The sequence below is a fragment of the Diabrotica virgifera genome, chromosome 2 (assembly GCF_917563875.1).
Source record: "Diabrotica virgifera virgifera chromosome 2, PGI_DIABVI_V3a".
NCBI classification, from domain to species: Eukaryota; Metazoa; Arthropoda; class Insecta; order Coleoptera; family Chrysomelidae; genus Diabrotica; species Diabrotica virgifera.
In genome coordinates, this window is record NC_065444.1 from 70,027,830 (window position 1) to 70,049,545 (window position 21,716).

The 21,716-nt window shown below is 33.8% G+C and overlaps 1 protein-coding gene across 2 annotated transcripts in view; it reads right to left on the minus strand.

Moving 5' to 3' along the window:
- The window catches only part of LOC114343410 (E3 ubiquitin-protein ligase SHPRH), a 47,243-nt gene that overhangs the window by 21,455 nt on the left and 4,072 nt on the right, over nt 1-21,716 (minus strand). For both annotated transcript variants that reach the window (XM_028294229.2, XM_028294228.2), the window contains exons 2-6: nt 10,679-10,849; nt 10,405-10,620; nt 8,357-9,225; nt 4,001-4,196; nt 2,446-3,224 (exon numbers count right to left, since the gene is read on the minus strand). In XM_028294229.2, coding sequence (XP_028150030.1) covers nt 2,446-3,224; nt 4,001-4,196; nt 8,357-9,225; nt 10,405-10,620; nt 10,679-10,844 — 2,226 coding nt within the window. In that variant the 5' untranslated portion in view covers nt 10,845-10,849. The remainder of the gene's footprint in view (nt 1-2,445; nt 3,225-4,000; nt 4,197-8,356; nt 9,226-10,404; nt 10,621-10,678; nt 10,850-21,716) is intronic.

Here is a 21,716-nt window from a genome sequence, read left to right on the forward strand (position 1 = left end):
TCCGATGATTAGCCGTAAATCCTTATGTAAATTAAACGTGCCATTCCAGAGGAGCGACATCGCCGATCCTCTCTGCTAGTGGCGTCCGTTATTCATTGGCGCTACAAAATCGCCTGTCTAAGCCACTTTGTGGCTCCACTCAGTAGCGCTGCAGAGTGGCTCGTCTGTTTCTGCGGTTAACACTTCTGGACATTTTGAAATTTTGAATTTTAAAAAGAAAAGCTCTTAACCAATGCGTCCAACCAGTGCTCAAATACGGAACAGAAACCTTAACTATCACAAAAACATCAGCTGAAAAATTGAGAAGAACACTACGAAAGATGGAGAAGAGCTTAAGAAGTAGAGTAAGAAAGAAGGAAGTTCGAAGACGAGCCGGAGTGGAAGATATTATGGAACGTGTTACAAGGCAAAAATAAAGATGGGCGAGACATGTTGCTTTACTTTACAAACTTAATGGACGTCAGAAGTTACAGAGGCGCAAATATTGACTCAGACCATTTCATGGTAGGGGCCAGGCCAGAAAGAATTTCCAATTCCAAGAAAAAAAAGGGACACTAGACAAGTAAAATATAATTTACATATGCTCAATAATGAAAACATAGAGAAACAGTTCCAGAAAAGAAATCCTAGAACACACCTGGACAGTCGACCAGTCAAGCACGGAAATGTGGAACAACTGCAAGGAGGCTCTGAAATTGGCAGCCAAAAGCACATTAGGAATATCCCGAAACCAAGAAAGAAACGACTGAAAATAACAGATGAAAAGAACGAGGCATTTAGGACCATGCAACAACGAAAAACTAGGACAACAATAGATATATACAAAAACTTAAGGAGAGAGGAAAAACGCATACACCGAAAAAAGAAACGAGACTCGGAGAAAATGACATATTAGAACGGCTCGAAAGTCATGAGTCATGGAGAAACAAGAAAGTTCTATCATCAAATAAATATTATTAGAAAAGAATTCAAACCGAGAATCAACTATTGCAATGATAAAGAAGGTAACTTCCGATTAGGTAACTATCCTGTTACGATGGGTAGAGCACTTTCGAGAGTTGCTGGAAGGGAACCTACTAACAACATAGAGCTGGAATACCAAAATGAGGAACTCGTGGAACCCCCCTCGGTAGAAGAAGTGAAAATATCTGTAGAAAAACTAAGGTACCACGAATCCCCAGGCAGCGATGGCATCCCAGCAGAGTTATTTAAGCACGGTGGAGAGCAGAGCACCAAGGTGATGCGAGAAATTGTTTGTAAAATTTGATCTGAGGAGCAAATGCCCAAAGAATGGAGCTTCGACTTAATATACCCGTTACACAAAAAAGGAAACCAACTGGAATGCAAAAATTACCGCGGAATAACTCTCCTAAATACAGCATACAAGATATTGTCAAACATTTTGCACGAAAGATTGAAGCCTTATACCGAAACGTTTCTAGGAGGCTATCAGGCAGGATTCAGGCGTGGACGACCAATCTTTACACTACGACAGATCCTCGAAAAAGCGCAAGATTTTAACATAGATATGTACCACATTTTTGTCGATTTTAAAGCGGCATATGACAGTGTCTTAAGACCAAGTCTTAAGACTATCAACGCTATGAATGAGTTAGGAATTCCAAAAAACTCGTATGTATGATAAAAGTGACAATGGCGAAGATGCTATTAGCAGTAAAAATTCAAAACGACTCGTCAACCCCGTTTGAAATACATAGGCGGTTAAGGCAGGGAGATGCGCTGGCGTGACAGCTTTTTAATGTAGCCTTAGAAAAAGTCGAGACGTGGATATTATAACAAGAACCAGGGCGAGAACTGCTGAAATCCTAACCGAGCTAGCAGAAGCAGCAGAACGAATGGGGTTACATATAAATCAAAGTAAAGCCAAATTCATGGAGATTAACACAAACACAAGAGCTAGAAACGTTGACGCATATCTAATCATCAATGACCAAAACTTAGAAGCGGTCAAAGAGTTCATATAACTAGGGACATCGGTTAACCCTAATAATAACAAATCAGGGGAAATAAAAAGGTGAATAATAATTGTAAACAGGTGTTATCATGGTCTATCAAAGTACTTAGCTAACAAACGTCTGTCTCAAAAAACTCGAATAAGGCTGTATAAAACATTGATAGTCTCTTGTTTTCACATATGGATCACAGGCATGGACGCTAACTAAAATAGATGAATACGCTCTATCGATTTTTGAAAGAAAGGTGCTACGCAAGATATTAGGAGCGGTGTGTGAGAACGAAATATGGAGGTGTAGATATAACTGTGAGAATAGGCATAGATATAACAAAAAATTGCTAGACATTCAAAATCGCCGGTCGCTTCAAGCGTTGTTTCAGAGAGAACGGTTCATGCTACACAAAAAAATTCTAATTTCTGTACATTTCTGTACCAAATTAGTACATTACCCTATATAAAATTATACTAACCTCAGAGATGAATTTCTCCAAATATTTCGTCTCCACTTCCTCGCAATCATTCCGCAAACTGGTGTCCCGCAAGGTAGGATGCTCCGGTGGATAAATATCAAGCACTTCTGCGAGATTATACAACGTGTGGATAACTTGTGGTTTATCCACGGTAAGTCTTATTTTACTATTTTCCTCGGAAAATTTAGCGACCAGCTGTAACACTTCTCTGTACGTATTTATAGCTTCTTGTGGATTTTGAAGGAGCAAATGGATACCGGCTATACCGTTATATGCCGAAATAACTAGCCTCAAACAGTCTTCTGTATCGTTGGTGCTGGTCAAAATTAGAGCATCCAGCAGATCTTTCATTGACTTCACTTCTTTTCTTGACGCTAAGAAAGTACCTTTAGGCGTTGTCATAGTAACGCAAATCTGTCTCAACGTTAATACTGGTTCTAATATCTTTTTTAAAGCCTGCTTGTCCAAAGTATCGAGACATATAGCAGGATCGTAGCGATTACATCTTTCCGCGAAAAAGCGGCCTCTGATTTCGTGTTCCCTCTTGTAAAAATACTTTTCCACGGCACAGAAGTCCAGCGTGTGGTGCAAGTGGGTTTGTTTCGGTATGTCGACTTGATCCGCTACATCTTTTTTGGACGTTCTCCACAGGATCGTTGATAAAAAATTTAACAGTGGTTCTTCGTTGCCCACTAAATACGGTTGGTATAAGATCTTCTGCCATGTAGTAAGATCCTTATAGGGAGATATTTGTAAGTAATCTATTAAACCGTATAAATCTACAAACATTAGAAATATAGTAAACTGCAAATGTTTATGTAGGTACTGTTAGGTAATAATTCTAAACACTTGTCCGAATTCCGAAACAAGCAACGCAACAACTACAGTCAAGGTCACTAGTCAGTAAAATAAGAATGTCAAGTATCTAAAAACATTGCAAAAGCCTTAATAAGCGTTCAATGTCGAGAAAGCGTTGAAATAATGTGGAAAGCGACGAAAAACCCCCTTGTGCGTCGCTTTTGACGCCTTTTCGACACTTTGTCACTTCTTAACACTTTCACAATGTTTTAATCGAACAATAAGCGCATAAAATATTGTAAAAGCTTTAATAAGTGCTAAAGCGTTGAGAAAGTGTGAATTTTTTAACAAAAAAGTGTGAAGAAGAAAGTGTGAAGTTTCGTCGCTATTGATGCCTGTTTGCCGCTTTTACAATGTTTTAACCGAGCAAAAGCGCATAAAATATTGTAAAAGCGTTAATAAGCACTAAACTCTGTAAAAAGCGTTGAAACGACAAAAAAGCTTGAAGATTTTAGCACTTCCTTTTTCACGCTTTTAACGTCATTTCGCCACTTTGTCATTTTTTAAATACTTTTACAATGTATTTAACCAAACAAGCTCCATCAAGAATATTTAGCACTTTTAAACACTTCTAAAATATTGTTCGATGTTCTTTCTGTTGGTAATAAGTGATCTTGACCGCATTTCTTCTGCTTCTTGTTTGAGAACAAAGTTTAAAGTTTTGGTTAAACGGATACCTTCTGCTATTTCATGTTACCTGATATGTTCTTTGAAATGGGCGTTCCAGTCACCGCCCAGCGATGAACAGCTTCAATCTTCCTAGCCATCACAGACACCAGACGGTCAGGAGTGTCGACAGTTTGCGCTTCATCCAGGCAAAGCCTCCACCATTTGATCCTTGTCAATGGACAACCAGGTTTAAAGTACTTTTTTCCCTGTCTTAAATTCTTGGCCTAAAAACAATGAAATTGCATCAGTTGATATAATTGATATTCCTAGTTTCAGTTTTTGACTTTAACATTATTACGGCTTATTAAGAATTAGGACAGAGAACCGTTTCGGATCAAAGTCGAAAGTAAATAACAAACAACGCCAAACCTATCTTTACTGTTTTTTTGACTATTTATAAGCTTTGTCGATAAAATTGTAAAATTTTTCATGGCAATAAAGCATATTTCTATTCTATTCTATTCTACTAAATCCTACAGATATCTTCAAATACATAACGTCGTCGACACAAGAAAACCGCGTAACTCCAAATTTTACTTAAATTGAGATTTTACTGCCATCCATTAGCCATTCGCCTATTCTAGCCATCCGACAAATAAGTATTACGTCATTTAAAGTAGATTTCTAATTTTAAAATGTATACTAGAAAAGCAGGTATCTCCCTTGTAAAAAAAATTATGTTAGTAAAACACGCAACTTCCGCGCATTTTCTGTTAAGTCAGTTAAGTGATTATTGCCGTTGATTTGATTTGTTTTTTGGAGTGAAATACAGGTTTTTAAGTTCTAATTTTACATCTGTAAGGAAGTAAGATAAAGTAAGTTGATTTGTAAATGTAAGTAAATGTTTTTAGTACGATTTATAGTGCAGTCACTGAAGGTTTTACCTCCGATTTCGTTGAACCTTCATCGATTTTCATAAAAATTGGTGAGTAACTAGAGGATACCTCAAGGAACAAAGGTGAAATGATGCCAACTTGCGCTTTTACCCTGGGGGTGGATGCCACTCCTCGGGGGTGAAAATTATTTTATTAATAATACCATACATCGATAGAGTGACAAATTATAAGCAAAATTTGTTATATAAAGTTATTACTAGAAATCAACACTTTTTGAGTTATTAAAGACTAAAGATTTTATTTTGTGTCGTAAAAAAATGCATGTTTTAAAGCGGTTTTTCACATATACAGTCAAACCTGCCATATCCGGATCAATGTGGCGACAGACCGATCCGGACATGAAAAAATCTGGATATCACGACCACTGCTTCTTTTATAGTCTCTGAAACGTTTTCTCCTTCATACATTCCAGTAATCAACGCCGTCAATAACTTTCGTCGATAGACACGTTTTATAGATTCTATAATACATTATTTCGCCATCTTTTAGTTCTTCTTTTAGAGCGTTGCCCAACAGCAGGTCTCCCTTTCTCGGTAGATTTCGGTATATCCGGACGGCGCAGAACCGTCCGGATATGGGGAGGTCCGGATATGGCAGGTTGTAATGTACCTCAAAAACTATAAGCTTTTAAAAGAAGTTATTATTACTGAAATTGAAGATAATAAAAACTGAATACATTTCTCACTGAAAGAACTAAACTAATGTTAGTTCAAAGTAAGTTATTGGCAATTGATTGTACATTTTTTTCGACGTGTACTCAAATCTAAGTATTCAAGCTTAAATAACGGGGAAACGATGCAATGTATAAAATATACCTGCTAAACACTTGTCAAAGTACTTCGGAATACCTATCAAATGAGCTTCAGAACAAGTTAATAGCGTCAAAATCAGGCAAGTTATGATGAAAATAAGAGAACCCTTTCGAATTTTTTAGGAAAAAGTTAAAAACAAAACATACGCCATTTCCACAAAAATTAAAATTTATAGTAATCCTTACAAGAACTTATTTATATTAGCATATGTAATGATTTCAATAATTTTGACCGGTTTAGAATGCATATTTTTGAAAAAAAGATATAATTTAAAAAAATCATAATTTTTAAAATTATCATTTTCATATTCTTTTGATAATAACTTCAAAAATACTCAATATACGTAAAAAATTATATATAACTAAATTTTAGTTTTTTTATATCAAATATTTTACCTGTTTCACTATTTCTATAGGGTAAAAAATAACCGAGATAGAAACGTTTAAATCTTAAATTTTGCTGTGAGAACCATGCAACTAGGGCCATTAACCTTTTATTTTTAAAAAAGTAAGGGGTTTAAAAGATTAAATTGAACGTGGTTAACTAGATTTTGGGATTTCCTTTCAAATGGTTTTTAGATGAACCTGATATAAAAATGAACGGAGTTATTTAAAAAAAAATAACATTTTTTGGAAACATTTTTAAAAGATAAATTTTGAAAAAAATTTGGCGCATAAATTTTAATGCTATCAACATGTTGGGGGGCTCATTTGATAGATATTTTTAAGTACTTTAACAAATGTTTAATGAGTTTATGTTATAAAATGCATCATATTTCCGTTATTTAAGCTTGAATACTTAGATTTTTTTACTCGCCGAAAAAAATATACATTCAATTACCTATAACTCATAACATTAAAAGGTTCTTCTAGTAAGGGGTTTATTTAATTTTTTATTAGCTTCAATTTTGGTAATAACTTTTTGTAAAAACTTATAGTTTTTGAGTTATTGATGAAAAATCGGTTAAAAACATGCATTTTTCTCAAGAAAAATTAAAATCGTTGATCTTTAATAACTCAAAAAGTTTTGATTTATTTTAATAAGTTTATATAACAAATTGCTTAAAATTTGTGCCTCTATCGAATTATGGGGTTATTTTCAATAAAATAATTTTCACCCCCGAGAAGGGGTGGCATCCACCCCCAGGGTAAAAGCGCAAGTTGGCACCATGTCACCTTTGTTCCTTGAGATATTCTCTAACCACTCACCAATTTTCATGTAAATCCATGCAGGTTCAACAAAATCGGAGGTAATAGCTCATATCCACATTTAGTGACTGGACTATTAAAAATAAAAGGATTTTTGTTGCTTTAAACTATCACTGGAGTTACACGGTTTTCCATATTTTATTTTATGAATCCATGTTGAAGTTACATGTTCTTCTAATGTTACTGTGTTTAGGCTCTCCTGAAAAATTAAGGAAACTGGGAGTTACGCGTTTTTCTTGTGTTGACGACGATAAGGAAGAAGTAAAGACACAAATTAATAAAATATTAAAAGAAGGAATAATTCAGCCATCTACTAGCCCCTGGTCGTCCCCAGTTTGGGTTATACCGAATAAATTAGATGCATCAGGAAAACAAAACTGGCGAGTTGTTATTGATCAACGCAAGCTTAATGAACTCACAGTACAATACCGATATCCTCTACAGTATTTCTCATGATCATCTTTCAGTGCGTCACAGTTTTTCGATTTCTTTCTAACGCATTAAATTGTATGTGACAGAAAAAAAGGCACGTCGGTGATTACATTTCGTCGGTGACATTTTTATAACATTTATTCTAGTTATTCTAGTTGTCGATAGATGGCGCCATAATAAAAAATAATTTTTTTTTAATTAGATAATAATATTACAAATATAATCTGTATAATTTATAAGACTATACAAATCAAAGAAAATACCATTTTATAAATGCAAGAAACACATTTGATTTGTTTTTATTCCAAATTGAAAATAAAATGTGACAACTGTCAGATTTAACTAAAATGTCATGTTAGAATAAATGTCATAAATGTGTATTATCACGGACTTACCCTTTTTCCTATCATTTGTTACGCACTGAAAAATGATCATGAAAAGGACAATACCACAAATATCAGAACTATTGGACCAACTAGGAAGATGCCAATACTTCACAACACTAGATTTAGCGTCTAGATTTCACAAAATTGAAATTGAGCCACAAGACATCCAGAAAACGGCCTTTTTCGTCGAAAATGGACATTACGAATTTGTCCGCATGTTATTCGGACTAATGAATGCTCCATCTACTTTCCAAAAAGTAATGGACAGTACCCTCTTAGCAATACAAAACGAAAGATGCTTCGTATATATGGATGACATAATTATTTACTCACCCACTATTCACGATCATATATCACGACTGGCAGAAGTACTTAAAAGGTTACGAAAAGCAAATTTAAAAATACAGCCAGATAAATGTGAATTTTTAAGAAAAGAAGTGGCGTATTTTGGCCACCATGTGACTGAACAGGGTCGTGGAACAACGTCAGAGAAGAGGTGGACCCAACACAAAGTGGAAAATAGATGAAAGAAGATCTAAAAAGACTCAATGTCAGAAATTGGAGGATGAAAGCAATGGACAATAAGGGATGGACCGATGGGCCTACGAGGCTTGACTAATTATTACATTATAAAATATATAAAAACTTACCTCTTCAGTATGAGTTAGCTTTAGTTCGTGCTGGAGCACACTGTATGTAGTTAAAACAATGTCATACTCTTTCAACTCAGTGGGGTAAACAGAGTTAATACTATGTCCTTGATACTGCAGAACTCTCAAGTTTCCTTTAATGTGTTTGGCAATTTCGTTACACCACTGAGTTTTCAAAGCTATAGGAGTTACTATTAGAGTAGCCTTGGACTCAACAAGTGGCTGGTTGATCCAACATTGTGGACAAAAGTACTCCCCTAAAGATTTTGTGTACCCCAAGCATTTGGGGTGTTGATATATATTACAACTTGAGCATCCAATAGCTGTTCTCTCTGAAGTACTTCCACAAACACACTGAACAGATATTCGATCAACATCTTCAAATCGTTTGGAATTTATGGTACTGGTTTCTGCCAAAATGTTGTTGTACCACATGTTCAATGCTATGAATGTTTGGCTTTTCCCTTTCTTGACTTTTACCTCCTTTAATTTTGTTGCCTGTACCTCCCTTGGTTTTATTGCCTGTACCTCGCTTGGTTCTTCAACATACAGTGGTTCCTTAGGTCCCTTTAACTTCTTAGATTTCTTTTTTGGAATTTCTATGATGGGACCTTCCGATTCATCATCAGAGCTTTTACGTTTTCTAGAATGATCATTTTTAATTTCTTCTGATTCAACTTTAGGATTGAGTAAAATACATGCTAGAACCTCTACAGTCTTTCCCAGGCCCATTTCATCAGCCAGGATACCAATTTTAGTAGAGAGAGTAGTTATTGGCTTTTCATTACATATAAATCCTGTGTATTTGTCAAAATAGATCTCGATGTCTGATTGTAATTTGATTGGGATATAAAGTGGGTGCAAGAAATCTAAAAATTAAGTTTTTAAATTAGTGTGCCTGTTTAAGTTAAGTAAAAAATATTAGAAATAGCTGGTTAATTACACATTAATAAAATCATATAGATGCTAATTTACCTTTCAGTAGAGAAATCAAAATATGAGTTGAACTTCTTAAAAAATTATAAAGGATACGCCGTAAGGTAGACAAAAAGCCCTCACTCGCAGATTTTTTTATTTTTTACGTTCTATATGATTAAAAAATAGGACTTAGCGGAATTTTAAACTCCCCTCTCCCTCAAAAAACGTCATTTTCTCGTTATTATTATTTGTTTTAGATGAAATCCAATCAATTTAAAAATTTCAAATATTCACAGGCATAGTTGAGGCTTCTACAGAACATGTGTATTAATTTTTATAGACCCGTAGATTGAGTGTACATAATTTCAAAATGTATTTTATTTTTTTTTTCGAAAAAATGCATTTTTTTAGAGATGGGCTTCAGGTCATTTTTTTTATTTTAAATATTTTTATCAAAAACTGTATTACTAATTTTTTTCCAGATTTTTCCCTAAGGTGTGCCACCTTCAAAAACCAGAAAAACTTATTTGTAGGGGGTTTTGGGGATTTTTTTCATTTTATAGACTTCAAAATATGTAGATCAAATCAAGATTTTTTATAGATTATACATCATTTGAAGTACCTGATTCATTTTGAGGACATTCAAAAATTGGATGAAACCCGTTCGAACCCTCAAAAAAACCAAAATCACCCCTCAAGTTTCTAATTTTGGTTTGTTTTTTTTTTATTGCAACTTATGCTTTGTGCAGGTTAACGTTATACTTTTGTAAATAAATAAATAAATAAATAATTTGTAAAACACAAGAAAGGGTATAAAGTCTCTCATAATAGGAAAGAAAGATATCACCACTACCAAATGGTCATGCCAAAATATTTGACCAGAGGACTATCTTCTAATCGATGACAAAGTCATAGCTGAAAATGCACACTATTTTGGGGAGCTTGAGCCAAATTACTAGTGAGAAGATACACAAAAAATTTGGAAAAGTGACTATATTAAAGAATAACAAAAATTGTACATTTTCTTAAACTTATTAAGCTAAAACATAATGTCGCAACTACAATCATAATGATATTTTTCCATAAAGAAATGCTAGCGCAACTTAATGAGTTAAGAATAATATTGGTACCTGTTTTACTGTCCTCCATTCTTTCTCGATATAACATCCATTTCACTGACTCTTGTTGATAAGGCCTCAACTGGGGTTTTAAATTGTGATGCTGCACATTTTCTTCAATATTATAATTAAATTTATCAGTCTTCCTTTTTTCTGTTAATTTATCATACAATTTCTGAATCTCTGACTTGCAGTGGAATTTTTTGGAAGTATTTTCAAAATTTTCATCTGGAATTAATAAAAAATTACTCCATCTTTTAGCACAATATTAATGACTTATACTTACATATATTGGAACAAATTTGTCCAAAAAGCTGTATAAAAAGATCTTTCAGACAGTTTCCTAGCTTTGGGTAAAACTTTGGCAGTGGTAGTTGAGTAAAATATATTCTCATGTACAAATTGCCATCTCTACACGAAAAATCAAATGACAATGTTTTTGCCAAACTCATTACGTCTAAAATAAAGTAAAATAAACTATATGATTAGGGGAGCAAGGGGCTAGTTGTAACAATTTTCATAAAATCAAATATATCTTGAGAGCTATTTTCCCAATTATCACTAATTAAAGACTAAACGCTAGTTTAATTCTTTCTGAATAAAATTGAACTGAAGAAAAGTTAAGAAGACTGTTATTTTTTAATCAACTAGCATTTTACCAAAACAAGTGCATTGTTACAACTTACCCCGCGCTTGGGGACAGTTGTAACATCTATTGGGGCAGGTTGTAACATTACAAAAAATCGAAATTTTTGGAATATTTCGAAGAAAATACCAACGTTGGTCCTGTTGAAAGATGTTGCTCGACTTAATAAGGTGGCTTCTGGTGTTCTTAAATATAAATGTAGATTTCTACGCATAAAATTTTGGACCCAATCTGGACCAACTGTATAATTTTGATACCAAGAAGAAGGAAGTTGCTTAGCACTGAGTTTCACAGCATATTGGTAAGGCAGTTTTCGCATCTTCATGGGAATTAGTCCAAAATATACTTCGGTGCACTTCAGAATATACGAAGTCATTTTACTTTCTTCTTCGGCTGTAAAAACTATCCCTGGTTTAGTACAGCCCACTTGTAGACTCTTATTGTTTTTTTTTTCTATATCGTTATAAAGATACATGACACAGTCCGTGCTGTTTTACTGGCTTGCTTTATGCTACATTGATTATCTAAAATTTCCGCTGAACCTAACTCGTAGACTTCACTTCCTGGCTTTGAGTTGCCCTTTCTGATTTTTTTATGTTGTCTCGTTCTGGACTATGTATTACTAAACTAAATAATACGTTTTTATATTGTAGATCATAAATTTAGTAAGATTCAGCGCAATTTGTAACATGTTACAACAAGCCCCAACGTTTTGTTACAACATACCCCTTGGCACACTTTTGTATATTTATTAAAATTACTGTAAAAATATCTTGTTAATCGTAAAATCGTTAAGCAACATCAAAGTATAACTAAATTTAGAAAAGAAATTAACACCGAAAGATTCATTTCCGTTTAAAACAATAGCGATAACCAAAATTTTATGAGAGTCAAATTTTAAATTACCTCATCCAAATGAAGCACGTGCACAAAATTACTATTTGCAACTATCGGAGGATGGCTGGCTAGACGATGTCATTTGCAGGGCGATAAGAGAATAAGATTGAGTCAGCTAAATTAGTTAAAAACGGTCAAATAACCTATGAAAAAGCCGTGTTACTAATTACCCCTGTTACAACAAGCCCCTTGTTCCCCTACATTGTTTGTCAAGTTCAGTTTTTTCATTGGTATTTACTTTGTTGGTTAGATAGCCAAATGGTCTGAGGCGTTCGATTGACAAATCTAGTGGATATGTGATCGAGGTTCGAGTCCTGGCCGGTGAATAGAACAATAAAAAGGCTAACGTAGGATAAATAGATTATGAAGTAAGAAACCAAATAGATTATGAATTAGTTAGACAAAGATACAGGAACACGATTAGATCGGAAAAAATATATCCGAGTACCAACATAGGATCAGATCACAACCCAGTTGTGGAAAAAATTAGGCTCAATATAAAAATAATGAAAAACAACAGATGCACAAATCTATTGGCTGTGAGCCGATGAGTGGAGGGGATTTGACAATTTTCGCCAGCGCTGTTAGTGGCAGTTTTGTGCATTGAATTTAAACAATTTTATCAGAAAAGTATAAGTTTCAAACCGCGAGAGAGCGCTACCGACGAAACTCACAGCCAATAAAAACAGAAGTAACCTCTAAATTTCACATAAACTTATTCTTTTTCTCAATGGCCTCTTGCGTAAATCCAGTCGCAAGAATTTATATATTAAATATTAAAATTATAATGAATAAAATAAACAAACATAATTACTTTTACTATTAATTCTGTGTATTCGTTCAGTAATCAGGTTACAATAATATTTCAGTTGATAATTTGTGTTTTTCTAGATAAATATCTATTTTTCTTGTTTTGTATATTTCACATACACCAATTTTATCAGAAAAGTACAAGTTTCCAACCGCGAGAGAGCGCTACCGTCGAAACTCACAGCCAATACAAGAAACTAAGGAACCCATGGATGGGTGTAGAAGATGAAAGTAGAAGGACAAGACGAATCATGGAATGGAGGCCCAGAAACTGTAAAAGAAGCCAAAGATGACCACCAACTAGATGGACCGACAACATAAAACGAGTATAGGGAAACTGTTTACAAACCGCCCAGTGTAGAGAACACTGGAAAGAACGTTGTTCTGAAGCTATTTCCTTGTGGCATTTTTATGATTAATTATTTATATGGGAAATAAGCCACAATTAAAATGAAAAAAATAATTTTATTAACGTTTCGACGCCCAAATCGGGTGCCGTTGTCAAAATACAAAATATTACGTTAATAAAATTATTTTTTTCATTTTAATTGTGGCTTATTTCCCATATAAATAATTAATCACTGGAAAGAACTGATGAAGGCCTATGTCCAGCAGTGGATGAGATTGGCTGATTGATGATGATGAAAGAACCCACGCATAAGACAATGCCTGACAGAAATCAATAATCGATTAATGCATGTAATTAATATGTTTCAGTTTCTGAATATGTTTTTAATATAAATTACTTTAAATAGTAATTTAGTATTAGTAGTAGTAAATTATAGTATCCTTTTGCTTCTAGATCATCAAAGACTTTTTTTGGCTTATTTCAGATGCCTCTGACGATGCTCTAGGAGCGAAAGTATACTTGGACAAGATTTAGTACAATGTACTTACTAAATCTTGTTATGTTTTTTACATGTCATGTTTGTTACACTGATATTGAAAAAAAAATTTGACAAAGTGAGACATGAAAAATTAGTCCAAATTCGAAGACGATCATTTATCTCTTTTGGACAATGTTCAAAGACAAAAAGCATAGACAAAAGGGACATAGCGAGAAATGCATTGTAAAAAAGAAAATAAATATTTTCAATAAAGACCTTAGATTAGAACAGAGTTCATTATAAGGCAAATGATGGAAAAATACAGGAGTAAAGAAACAAAGCTCATATTATGGTATTAATTGATCTTGAGAAAGCATATGATAGAGTTCCTCGAGAGATTCTGTGGTGGGCACTCAATAAGAAAGGAGTCCCTGGTGCATATGTAAAGATTGTGAGGGATATCTATGAGGGAGTAACGACTAGTGTTAGGACAGGTGTGGGAGAGACTGATAAATTTCATGTGAAACTAGGATTGCACCAAGGCTCGGTGCTTAGTCCGTATTTATTCTAATTAGTTTTGGACCAGATAACAGCGAAACTACAGGGTAACATTCCATGGTGCTTAATGTATGCTGATGATGTCGTGTTAGTAGGAAATAGTGAAAGAGGCTTAGAACAAAAACTGGAACAGTGGACACGAGCTCTGGAGGAAAAAGGTTTAAAACTTAGTAGGACAAAGACAGAGTATTTGGAATGTTCATTTAAAGATGGAGTTACTACAAATAAAATGGTATCTTTGGATGGTGAACTGATTGTAAAAAGCAATAGTTTTAAGTACCTGGGATCGGTATTACAGAGTAATGCAGAAATACATGGAGATGCATGCAGTAGAATTAGGGCTGGATGGATGAAGTGGAAGGAAGCGAGTGGTGTGTTGTGTGACAGAAAAGTTCCAATGAAGCTGAAAGGAAAATTCTATAAAACAGCCATAAGACCGGCTATTATGTACGGAACTGAATGTTGGGCAGTGAAAAAGAAAGAGGAACAACGAATGCATGTGGCGGAGATGAGAATGCTTAGATGGATGAGTGGAGTGACAAGAAAGGATACAATTAAAAATGAGTATATTAGGCAGGCACGTAGCCAGGAAATGTTCTTGAGGGGGGTCCAAATACAACTCAAATTCTGTTAGGTTAGACGGTAAGGTATTGAAAAAAATATTCAGAATAAATTTTAGATCCATATGCAAAATTTGAAAAAACTATTTTAATATTTTAAAAATTGCAATAACAAGTGTTTACTACTTTACTAAGATATAACATTTATATGACGACAATCTCACCCTAGTAAAGAAAGTTGTTTTTAATAGCTAATTTCACCATTGTATCTTTAATATCATTTTAGCTTCACTGATGATGTTAGTGACTACTAACGAAATATAGAATTCCGTAGAAAAAAGTACACTTGGTCTTCTATTCAGCTGTCTACTCAATAATTTTGGGTTATTTGATATATGATCATCATTCAGCCTTCTGCATTCAAAGTTGAACATAGGCCTCCCCTAATTTCTTTCAATTCTGTCGATCTTGGGCGTCCAGCAACCAATTCCCAGCAACCCTTTTGACGTTGTCTGTTCATCGTGTAGGTGGTCTACATCTACTTCTTCTGTCCGTTCGTGTGGTCACACTGTAATTTTTTGGGTCAACCACCGTTCTCCATTCTGGCTACATGACCCGCCCAATTCCACCTCAGCTATGCTATTCGCTCTATGATATCTGCGATGATGATTTGATATCTATATATCTGGCTTTAGACGTTCCAATGAACGAAACAAAGAGTCAATAAACTGAGTCTTTCGTTTCCCATCTTGTTTCTGGGTAAATTTTTTTGCTCGCTTCATTGTTGAGAACGAAGGTTCTACACTGGCCGTTGTGACAGGTATAGTTGCCAAAATTGTAAGGAATTTGTAAATGTTTAGAGAACAGATCTTTATTACAATGTTTCATTACGTGGAGAACTTAGGTACCTATTTGGTTCCAAAGATGATATTGTATATTGTATTAGTTACACCATAACATACACATAATATTCAGCTTTTATTGCTGCAAGGGAAGTGTCGCGGGAGTAATAGACAGCCAAATTTTCTAGCAATTTTGCTTTTTCTGTAGAGTGTAGAGGCAAATGCATTTAAAATTGGATGTAAGTTGATTAGTACACTGAATAAAAACAGAAATAATCCTAGTAAAAATAATAATAATTACACTTTTTGAAAAATAAATTCACTTTTTCAAAAATGTTAATAAAAACTTGGGGATAAACTTGCTGCTTTGGTACAAAAGCCGAGGTAGTTTTGAGAGGGGTCCGGACCCCATGGACCGCTCTTTTGGCATCAATTGGCTCCCACCAATTGATGCCAAAATGAGAGAGCATAGGTTGAGATGGTTTGGTCATGTTCAACGTCGAGACGTTAATCATCCAATACGAAGAGTAGCTGAAGTGCAGATTCCTGGAAGGAGTAGGAGAGGAAGACCAAAGAAGACGTGGGGGGAGACGATTAGGCAGGACATGTTGGTAAAGGGGGTTAATATTGATACGACCCAGGATAGAATTGTGTGGAGAAATGCAATTAGGGAAGCCAACCCCGCATAGGGATAAGGCAAAGAGAATGATGATGATGATGAAAGACCTTAGATTGAGGTTAGGTTAATCGAAACAAATACAATTTGCTGCCTTATTTTTCCTATAATTTTTTAAGTTTGGAAAGCATATTAAAGATAATTTTGTGTGTGCTAGTTAATTCAGTTGGTGCTTTTTATATTATATAAATAATACACCACAAAAATCCCAGGATTGCTAATATATTTGAAGATTTAAGTTTGAGGTTATCCATTATCATGCTAATAATTATTGTAGTGCTTGTGCTCAAGATCTCGGTACAGATGAAAAGAAAATAATAGCTTGCGACAGGTGCCGTTCAAAAATACACCTCGCAGAAGATTGTTCTGGATTGTCCACATCCGAGATACGGGCAATTATCCTGCAGAAACGTCTGCTCATGTACTTTTGCAATACCTGTGGTGATGCATTTAAGAGTGTGCCTATGTTTGTGCAAAGATTTGCCAAGCTGGAGGAAGAAATCACCAATCTTAAAGAAAAGATCACATCAATGGAAAAAAGCAATTCACAGACAACAGCTAATTCTGTTTTATACGAAGTCCAACAGCGTATGGATAAAGCTCAAAATCTCATGATATATAATATACCTGAACATAATTCCAATATTCTTGCTGAACGTATTAGCCAAGATAAAAATAAGGTTTTGGAGGTTTTTCGTATTCTTGGTTTACAGCAACAGGAGTCCACCATAGAACATGTTCTTCGAGTTGGAAAATCACAAGATCGATTAACTAATACTAATCGTGCTAGACCAGTTAAAGTAATCTGTAACCATAGCACTGTTAGACTAGCTCTTAAATCAGGTAGTAAGCTTAGAGATTCCAGTTTCAGCATTTCTAGAGACCAGACAAAGATGGAACTTGAGGCATATAAGGTGGCCAAACGAGAACTTGAAGAAAGAAAGGCTGCTGGTGAAGTTAATTTAAGTATAAAATATCTCAATGGTGTCCCTAAAATAATAGAAACCAAACAAAAAACTAGTATCGTGCCCATTAACAGTATATTATCAGAACGTTGGTGGCCTTCGAACCAAAATTTTTGATGTAATAAAAAGTGTTTCCTGCTGTTCCTATGACATAATCATTTTTATTGAAAGTAACCTGAACGAAAACATAACTAACAGTGAGATTAAATGTAACGGTTTTAGTGTATATAGATGTGATAGATCTATGAGGACCAGTGCCAAGAAAAGTGGTGGTGGTGTTCTAGTTTTTGTCAGCAACAAACTACAATCTCATTGTATCTCTATTACTGAAGACCGAGTTGAGCAATTATTTATCCTATGCCACCAGAATAAAAATAAATTTGTGATCGGAGGAGTGTATATCCCTCCACAATCTCCTCAATAATTATATACAAGGCATTGTGAGACAGTTGAATACATCTGTCAGCAAAGTGGGTCAGTAAACTTGTATCTTTTCGGTGATTATAATTTGCCTAATGCCTTATGGTCAAACGACGAATTTGGAGTTGTGGTCCAGTGTCCAATAGGTGATTCTGCGTTAAATCTGGCACAAACATTTGGATATCTTAGTCTATTTCAGATTAATACTGTACCTAATGATAGGAATGTTTTCTTACATTTAGCTTTTAGTAATAATAGAGATATAGTAATTACAAGGGCTTCAGATAAACTTTTTGACAGTAGTCTTCATCATATTGGATATGAGTGTTCTTTACCTATTAGCTCTTCTAAGAGCGGTAATCTGGTTTATAATGAATATTATTATGATTTTAGAAATGCTAACTATAGAGAACTTAATAGTTTCTTGGCTTCTTTTGACTGGCAAGTAATTCTTAACACAAATAATGTAAATTCATCCACTAATACTTTTTATGAAATACTTGCTATAGGTATATCTTACTTTGTTCCTTTGAAAAAGTATAGAATATCATCATTTCCAAAATGGTTTACAGTAGATTTGAGAAAATTAACCCTTCAGAAAAAAAAGGCACATTCTATATATGTAAATAATCATACTTATTGTAACTATAAAAAATTCTCAGATTTGCGTGCTGAATGCAAGCGTCTGTCAGAAGTTTGTTTTTCTAACTATATTGGGTGTTTTGATTTGAAGCTGAGGGATAATCCACAATCGTTTTGGAAGTTTATTAACGATAAAAGATCAAATTACAGTCTTCCGAATTCTCTGTCTTATGGAAATAGGACTGCTCTATGTTAATAATCAGGATTCAACTTTTTCATTTGACCCAGTTGTGGAAGATGTTGCTAGCAGGGATATTAACTGTTGCGAGATTATAATTAACGATATATTTGATGCTATAAGCAGGCTCCCAAAGAAGCTTTCAAATGGACCCGATGGAATACCAGATTACTTGCTGAAAGAATGTGTTTGCACAATAGTCTTACCTCTATATATACTTTTTAATAAATCTTTACAAACATCTGTATTTCCTTGGTAAGTTATGGTGTCTTGGATATCATTATTGAAAAGTAACATTAACATACTTTAATTTTTATATAACATTCCCTATGCCCAAATTTATTAGTTTTCGAGATATTTTCATTTTTCAGAGCAAATTATTTTAGGTGTTTAAATTTATCTAAATTTTAAGTAAGCCATGACTGAATTGACAACTGAAGATTACCAATTACCAATCCGGTAATCAATGTAACACTGTAGCAAATAAAGAAATAAAAATAATTTATTAGTAATAAATTGTACAAACAAAAACACAACCACTACATGCAACATTTTTGAAACAATTAAAAACTGTCTTTTTATGTAAATGCAACAAATAAACAAAGAAAATTAGTAATAAATTTTACAAAAAAACACACAAATACAAAATACAATATTTTGTGAAGACAATTAAACACTACTTTTGTATGTAAATGTAACAATGTAACAAATAAAGAACGAAACATAATTTATCAGTAATACATTTTGCAAAAAACATGTTTGAAAAAATTAGAAGCTACTTTTAATAAAATATTTTTAATATTTAATTACATAAGGTGTTCAAAATTATCTTCTAACACATTTATGTACGCCTAAAAACGATCATTGAATGAGCTACTTACTCTACGGAGCAATTGTAAATTAACACATCGAAATACACTTTGTATTCTATTTTTCATCTCATCCCTTGTTGTTGGAGGTATTTTATAAACTTCATTATTAACGTAACCCCAAAAAAATCAGTCCAGTTTATTAAATTCTGGTGATTTGGGTGGCCACGCTACTGGTCCATTGAAAAATGAAAATATCTCGAAAACTAATAAATTTAGACATCGGGAATGTTATCTAAAAATTAAAGTACGGTAATGGTACTTTTCAATAGTGATATAAAATACAGGGTGTTCCATTTAAAATTACTGAGAAAATAATGTACTTGCGTTTTGACTCACCCTGTATTTGATATAAAGAAAATTAGCAATATCGACCATTCTTGAAAATTTTGACAATACTTTAAAAAATATGGCATTAATAAACCATTGTTGTTTTGCTTATTTTTATTTATACAGGGAGTTGAACTTGTTACGATTTTCATATAAAATTGGTTATAACTTTGTAAATACCCTGTATAACATAACAAACCTTATATTTTTGTGATGGAGAAGTTAACAGGATTTCGAATTTAACATAAAATATAGGGTGTTCCATTAAAAAAAACATAAGTTTCGTCTGCCACTGTGTTATCGAACACCCTGTAACATTCTAACTAATTTTGTAATGTGAAGCTCAAAGGTGGCTAAAATTTTTGTTATTAACTTTTATTGCTATCTATTACTATAGCGGAGCTAGTGAGCTTTACCCTACTAATCAATCACCCTGTATTTAGGACATGTAATGAGGGAACAGTGATATGAAATGGGAAGATTAATAATGCAGGGAAAGATAAGAGGAGGAAGGAGTATAGGAAGACGACGAGTGGTTGAAAATTTTAAATGACTGGTTTAAATGCATTTCAATAGAACTCTTCAGAGCAGCAGTAGATAAAATGAAGCCATGAGAGCCAGAGTGGCCTAACTGATTTTAACATTACTTTACACTTTACATAATCAAAGAAAATGATCAGAAGCTAACAATGTCCGATTGTTTTAGTAGTTTTATGTTGACCCAGAATCAATATTGGTCAACATACAATTACTAAAACTATCGGACATTGATAGCTTCTGATTAATTTCTTTGATTATGGAAAGTGTAGTTTTAAACTCAGTTTAGCCACTCTGGCTCTCATGGCCATTTATCGATGGCCAATTATCCAAACGCCGATCATCTGAACGACCGCTTATCCGAACTCTGATTTGTCAAATGAGCACTCGATTGAAAATGCCTAAAGGTAACCGTGTTGTCCTTTATATGAAAGATAAATAAGAGTTTAACAAACGGTTAGAGGAAGGTGAATCTGCAATTAAGTCATCCAATGAATAAATATATGGTAAGCTGGTAAGTAACTTTATAGAAGGCGACAATAAGTAACTTTATGTCCCAGCTTGAGGACTGTCAAATTTTCAAGCAAGCACAGGCTGGTTAAAACTATTTAATTCGAAACATGGTATAATGTTCCGTTTGGTGTGTGTTGACGGAATTAATTATATAAAATAAATATTAATTAAAATGCAAACAACTGTCAATAATATACTTATTTATTTTGGTAAAAAAGGTGTTTTTCTTATATATCTCTTAAGAGTGTCAGACCACTTGCCGGGATGCGAAATCGACTGAGACTGGTGAAAACGACTCCGCTGAACTAAAAACATTAGTTTGTGGTTTTTAAACTAATTTATGGGCCTAGGGTCTGATAAGGTAATTTCCCATACAAGGGCGTATAGCATCTGGTTTTTTTAAAAGCTGAGAACTGATATATTTCGTTTCTTAAAACTAACAGGCTATTCTATGCATGTGAATTTTAAATGGAACGTATTATTTCATTTTGAAAAAGTTATTAAAAATAAAAATTAAAATTAGCAAAAATAGTAATTAAAGCATATCGCTATAATGGCATTCGTTAGCTTCAAATACAAAAAGAAAAACTGCCTGCTGATAAAAAAAAATGCAAAATAGAAAAATATCTCTGAAATGATAGATATGTCAAAACAAGTCAATTGCGGAACAACTGTATGGATTTCGACGATGATTATCCCGACACCAAATTAAGCAGGATAGCGAAATTTTAGACCTTATGGTAAACGGGTAGGCTTCTTTCGGCATACTTTTTTAGTATTAGTAATTAAAAAAAGAATGCACTTTTTTGTTTATTAATTCTATCCTATTTGTCATTACAGATATACATATTTTATGTAGGTACGTAAATATGGCTTTCATTCACCTGTGAATAAATATGTATCACAATATCGATACAGTTCGATTATCTGAACAAACCGATTTTCCAAACAGCCTTGTCTCCCAATTAGTTCGGATAATTGACGCTCTACTGTACATTGTGAAACAAAAAGAGATGAAACTAGTGAAGGTGGAAATTATCGTTATAAACATCTA